At 39.6% G+C, this 6,998-nt stretch overlaps 1 protein-coding gene across 1 annotated transcript in view; it reads left to right on the forward strand.

Moving 5' to 3' along the window:
- Dgkk (diacylglycerol kinase kappa) overlaps window positions 1-6,998 on the forward strand; it is a 122,053-nt gene that overhangs the window by 112,880 nt on the left and 2,175 nt on the right. The window contains exons 25-26 of the mRNA XM_031371869.1: window positions 1,355-1,441; window positions 4,881-4,991. Of these exons, the coding sequence (XP_031227729.1) occupies window positions 1,355-1,441; window positions 4,881-4,991 (198 nt within the window). The remainder of the gene's footprint in view (window positions 1-1,354; window positions 1,442-4,880; window positions 4,992-6,998) is intronic.

Below are 6,998 nucleotides of genomic sequence, written 5' to 3' on the forward strand. Positions count from 1 at the left end.
AACCCCAGCTCTGGAAGGAAGAAAAAGAAGGATTTCCAAGGTTTTCTAGCCAGTAAGTCTAGTGAGAGTTCCAGGTCCAGATCAACCCCTATCTCTAAACTATAAGGTAAACCGCAATTGAGAAAGATACCTCACAGCTATCTCTGGCTTTTAGAGGAACACACACACACACACACACACATGCATCCTTACACACATGCATATGACCACACATATGACCATACAAAAAATGAAAAGTAAAGTAATAGAGTGGATAAGAATGCAGGCATTCTGTAGATTATTACAAGGCCAAGGTGGCTACTGGAGAATGCCATGCCATCGTTCATCATCCTGAGGAGCAGTGTTTGTTCCCAGTAGATATCCATTGCATCAGACTTACGGAGAAATAGTTAATAAATGGAAAGAAACAGAGCCTTGGACCTTCCCCATTCTCATCAGTGCCCTGTATAATTGTATAAAGTTATACTGTCATTGGTGCCCTGTATAGCTGTATAAAGTTATACTGTCATTAGAAGCAGAGCTCCAAGATGCTTTATTTCCCTCTTGACAGCTCCAGATCAAACAGTTCCTATTAGATGTGCCATCCCCTGCCAGTACTCACTGCCAGAAGATCTGAGGGTTGTTTTTAAAATGTAATTTAGATTTGGGGATGGAGCTTAGTGACAGAGACCTTGCCTATCCTGCCTGAGGCCTTGGATATGATCCCTGACATGTAAATATATACACACACGCGCATGCATGCGTGCACTAATGCATGTACATACAGGAGGGGGAAAGGGAAGGAGAGGAAGGGACAGAGTAGAAGGAGGGAGGGTAGGAGATGAAGTGAGAAGATGGAGAGGAGAGGGAGAGGAGAAAGAACTTCACTATTAGATAAAAATACAATAAGATCAGAATATGTTCAAATGTGAATTCACTTTATTTTAGACCAGATCCTAGTTGAAGGAGGTCCAAAAGCCATGAGTTTCAAGAAGAAATATGTATGGTTAGACCTATTTCTACCTGTCATGGGAAAGATAGTTTTATCCTAGGGGCAAGTCTCCTGAAATTTACCCTCTAGTTTGCAAATGTCCTATTTTCCTGTTACCCACTGCATCCAATCTATGATGCCAAAAGCTAAGCTGTATTGTGCCACACCAATAGAGATGTATCAGTTGACACTTGGTGTCAATTCCTATTGGTTGATGCTCACGCTGTGCCAGCTGTGCTATATTTTTAATATTACTTTTGCACCTACAGCCATATCCTACTAGACTGTCCCTGCCTTCCCGTGGAGAAGCCAGCTGCATGCTTACTAACCAGCTCCTCTATCTTGTCCTTTCCCATCTATTCTTTTCCTTTCTTCTCCTCTCAGACTCTAAGCAGAACTGATGCAGTAGATGTTACATTTAGTCTTAAAGGGCTCTACGATGACACCAAAGCTTTCCTGGATGAAAACTTGGTGAGTGCAGGGGAGATGGAGTATGGGAGGGAAGACATCTCTTTTGAATATGGCCATAGATTGTATTTGGTTCCAGGGTACTAGACATGTAATCATTGTAAGCAGGGGCTTGCTTGATGATTGCTGCTGTTGTCCAATATTTGTCACCTGAATATGCTACTGTATTTGCTATGCTAATTCATAGGGACTACCATATTCTGGATGAAAGTCTTTCTCTTTTTGGTCAATGTCTCCTGGGTCAAGATTAGGCCAACCAGATGCAAGGTGTTCTCATTATACCTAGGACAGCTACAAGTGAAAAGAGAGCACTCTTGATAGATGTCCTTATACCAAGTTTCTAAAAGACACTTTCACCATGAAGAAAATAACAAAAAATAGGGGGAAGTTTGGAGGACTCTGAGCTGAAGTCCAAATTAGCTATCTACTATCCAGATTAACTTCCTAAGGCTGCCATGAATAAGTACCACGACTTTACATAACAGAATATTACTATCTTATCATTCTGGAGACTCCAACATTCAAACTCATAGTGTCAGTAGTCCCACAGTCCCTGTAAAATTCCTAGAGGAAACTTTCTTTGCCTTTTGGTAGCTTCTGGTCATTGTTTTTAAAAATCCTTGTCATATAAATGGAACACTTTAATCTTGGTTTCCATCTCCAATGTCTGTGACTTCATATAGCCATATTTGGCCAGGGACATTAATAGCAATGCAGTAAGTCCTGCCCTATCTCTTATGACCTCAGGTTAACAGTAAGTTACAAATGCAATGACTATAAATCACATAAGGGCACATTCTGAAGTACTGGGGACTTTAAACACATCTTTTGAGGGGACTACAACACAACCCACAGCACTGACTGTGTAACTGCACCTCTTTGCTTTTAGTTCCTCTATCTTCAAGATAGGAATTGCAATCCCTACTATCATTTGTTTGGAGGACTTATACAAATATAACAAATTGCTGTACCTTAAGTGCCTGACAGTACCTGGTACATAATTGTGGCTCAAAAGATGAGCTTTAAAAGTGCTAGGGTGGATAGAGAATGACTCTGAGGATTACATTAGTTGCATATTTCTTATAAGGTGATATCCATGCATGAACACAAGGAGACTGTACTCTGAGAAGACAACTGATCATAACTATCCAACTTTGATGTTGTCCCTGCGGAAGGTGTTGTGTGCTTGCTTTTAATCTAATTAAAGTTGAATTTGAAGAAGAACTTCTGGGTTGAAACTATGAGTGCCCACCCCCTCTGTCATTTGCATATGTAACTGTAACACTGCCTCAGAAACAGAATGGATAAAGCACTCAGACTCACTTCATTACCTGAGTCCAATGCCTAGGGTATTTTCACTTTGGACAATTTCAGTTGGAATTCTGAACTCAGTGTCATTCTCAGCTCAACCACTGGTAAACATGGGAGGTGGCCTCTTGTTGCTACTTAGGTTTTCTTGAAGCTTATAGCTTGGGAATAGCTAGGCAAATAGCCCAACTTGAACATACCCTACCATAAACTGGGGCTTTCAGAATACTTCCTTTCTATAGGACCTACGAAGCTCCATGTGTATACATCAAAATGAAGCTAGAAGATTCAAAGTGCATAAGAATGACCATGTATCTCCAGAAAGGCTGTCATAGAGATGAGATGGGTACAAGTCATGTTTTGTTTGTGGATTATTCCTTCTCTTGAGGAAGTATGGTAGTAAAGAGAGTAGTTTGGGCAAGGAGCTTTCTACTACTGTAACGAACACCTAAGAAAATCAACTTACAAGTAGAAAGTTTTGTTTTGGCTCATAGTTTTGGAAAGTTTGCTCCTTTGCTTTCAGCATATGGCAAGGCAACGGCATCATGATGAAGATCATGTAGTAGACTAAAGTTGCTTGTCTCATGACTAGAAATGAAAAAGAGGGTGGTTAAGGACCCACAATCCTTCTCAAAGGCAATAGCCCTAATAACCAGGATACTTCTGACTAGTCTATACCTCTTAAATGTTCCACTACCTCCCAATAGTACCAGTCTGAGAATTAAGCCTATAATGCATGGGCCTTTGAGGTAAACTGTAATAGGTATATAGCTTTTTTTAAAAAATGAAGTGAATCCCATTCAGTAATTCCCATTTCCCTTATTTGGAATGTATTTGTCACATGCATCTAACCATGCCATATTGTCTAAGTTATAAAGCAGGACAAATTATTTGTCGGTATTGATTTATTTCTTTCTTATTTGATATTTTAACTGGCCGTAACCTCCCTGCCCATACCCTGCCCATTCACTTGCCACACATTTTTGGCACTAGCTATTGCTACAGCATCAAGTGCCACATAAATAGAAAGAGGCCACAGAAATGCCAAAGTGAAATCAGAATGCATGTTAGGGAGTAGAGGCGAGTCCAGGTTAGATTTCTGTGGTGCTTTCAGGGGCTGTATACATCAGAGTGTGCTTCCATGTGCCCAAGATGTTACCTATTAGAATAGAAATGGTCTCGCCCACACTGCTGATTTGGAACTTAGAGATGATTTCAAAAGAATATATTGTAAGTCTTCCATGTGCCACACAGAATTTATCTTGTGTGTTCCAGGAGCTTAGTAGTAACCACTTAAATTTGGTCTTCTAAACACATGGGATAAGCCATCTGAAAATATGTTTTTGATCATGAAAAACAAAAAAACTAGGAGCTACACCATAGTCTAGAGATGCAGACCCTCTTCCAGGAAGGCAAAAGTTGAAATAGCCTTTCCCTAACCTTGTCACCTTCGATTAACAAAGTATCTTTTAAATTATAATACATAATAAAATAACTATTTTCTATAGCACCTGGATACTTTATATACCCTTTGTGGAATAGTATGAAAGGTCAGCTATTAAGTTAGAGGGGTTCTGTCTAGTTCTGTAATCTTGAACACTAAACTCATTTAGTTATGCTTTCTTAACTATGAAATGAGACTGATCATACCTTGTAAGGTTATTGGGAATAGTAACTTAAATATTTACACTATATGATATGCACAATATGCTCAGGATATAGTAATAACAGCTACTTAGGTGGATGCTGGTATGGCTCTAGAAACTGGAAGTCAAGAGTAGGAGACCCTTGTTCTATCCATTAAGCTAAAAGGGGAAATCTCAGTGCTAATTCATGCTGGAGAAAAGACCTTCACTTGTGAAACTGAGCATTCCCATCTCCAAGGAGGCCTGAGCCATCGACTATTTCATGGATCTTCTTGTTGGGAAAGAGCTGTCTACAACTAGTACTACTTTTGAGAAGTAAATGATCAGATTATAGGCCAAATGAGCTACAGTTTATCACCCTTCTGATCTCTTGGCCAAAATGAGCTACAGTATGTCACCTTTATGATCTCCTAGCTACTAGCATGGACTCAGAGTCTAAGGCAGAAGGCTAGGAAATGTACACTCACTTTTCTTCCTGTCTGTGCCAGTTGAGAGATGCTGAGGATCGGGCCATGCTACAAACTGCCTTGGATGCTATGAATATGGAGTTGAGAAGAATACTGGCAATTGGCTGGTTGAGTCAAGTCTTCTTTCCAGAGGTGAGTAAACTGGAAGGTGGGAATTTTCCCTTGGTGTAAGATCTCACAGTATGTGATCAGTACATGGGATGGGTATAACAGAGGCCCAATACAACTTTTAGCTTCAGTATTAATAAAGCACCCTCCTCCCGAATGTTCTTATCATAAATGGACAGAACAAAGCAGCAAACATGAACAAGTATGTGGCCATGGAAAAATAACCAGACAGAAGACCCATTCTAAAGCAAGAAAGAAAAATGAAGATTATTTTGTTCTCCAGGCTACAAACTGCCTGCTCAGTGTCTTCTGCTAGTACTAAATGTTATCTGCTACCATAACCACACCAGTTATTTACAGAGAAATATTGCAAATGGTTGATATCTAGGCCATATTGGTAGTTAAATCTCCCAAACACATCTCTTCCTGCTGCTACCTCCTCCCCATTCCCTTTCCCAGCCAATATGTGGTATAAAAGGAGAATCAAACATTGTAACAGATAGAATATAACTGCAGGGATGCTGTCATTTTTTGGGCTACTTTGAGTACTTTTCTAAGATTGAAAACTTTCATATTTATTTCATAAATCAAGTATCTCAAAGATGGCCACCTATAACAAGGTAAAGTATCCCCTTTATGATCTGACAGAAATTGTCTCAAAAATTTTCTACCATAAAAGCATGCATTTCAAATTTTAGAATCCTTCCCTGCCTCCTCATAGCTATAGTCTGACTCCAGCTGCCAGTTGTACACATGTGAGTAAGTCATGTAAGAATGCTTATGATAGTGCAGCAGTAAGAAGAAAAATCATATGTAAACTCGGGTTTTAAAACAAAGCTTCTAACCCCCAAAGACCATGGGAAAACACAAAATTTACATTATGATTCACAGCAGGAGCAACATTCAAGTTATGAAGTAGCAATGAAAATGGTTAGGGATCACTACAACATGAGGAATTGTATCAAAGTGTCCCAACATTAGGAAGGTTGAGAACCACTGTCTTAAAAGGTTTACCAATTTTCATATATGTCATTGGTGATTACATGACAAGACTTCGTATACCTCATGTTTTTATCAGTAGCCCTCTAGGGAAGGAAGACATGCTGTTAGAAAGCACAGCAAATTCCCATTCTCTGTTCTATTTATTATGACCTTGCTCAGCTAACTCCCATTAAGCTCCTTACCTAAGCAAACTAGCTGAATATTGAGAGAAATGATTCAAATTCAGCCTACACACTGAGGTCCCAGTTTATGTGAGTCTTCCACACCTGGGACAAAGATCTATTTTCTGAGCTCCAGTATTTCCATAACTTAAAGACCTGAAGAAAGGAAGTAGATTGAAAATAAGCCAAGGAAATGTTGTAGACACTAAATACTCTTACCTTGACTTTACAAAATAGTCAGACCCACTTTTCTGGGGGAAAGCAGGACACGAGTCAATTATTTATTGGGCTTTTCAAGGCTATAACTGAGTGAGGGTAAGGTTCTGTGCTCGCTCTTGAAGTTGTTTATAGAAAGCAACTGTTCTGAAGGTTGGAATATTTAGCCTGGAGCAGCAAAGAGAAGAAAGGGTCCAATGGGAGTCAGTGAAGGAAGAGTAGGGCAAGAGGTTTGTACTTTTCTGATAGGACTGAGGCTATAACTAATCCTGAAAGGTAGATTAACCCAAAACCTCTTGTAATGTGTCTGGGTAGATTTCCTGGCAATAAATCAACCTCAGAATCATTTTGCTAGGAACAAAAGTAAAATAAGAATGCTCTTACAGGTGCAAGATGTGAGCTGGAGAATGAATTGAATTACAGAGCCTGTGTTATCTGCACAGCAAAGAACTTACATTGAAAATTAAGACATTTGTTTAAAAAATCCCCTGCTATGGAAAACAGCCTGTGAGGCAGAGTCTTCCCTGTATGGCGGTACTTGGCTGAGGGGGCTAAAAAGGGACTCTCAACTATAGCTGTGCTTTTATAATTTATGAAAAAATGCCATATGAGCAGCAATGACCCCAACAATCCATGTGATCTCACATGAAAT

The sequence above is a fragment of the Mastomys coucha genome, chromosome X, assembly GCF_008632895.1.
Source record: "Mastomys coucha isolate ucsf_1 chromosome X, UCSF_Mcou_1, whole genome shotgun sequence".
NCBI lineage: Eukaryota > Metazoa > Chordata > Mammalia > Rodentia > Muridae > Mastomys > Mastomys coucha.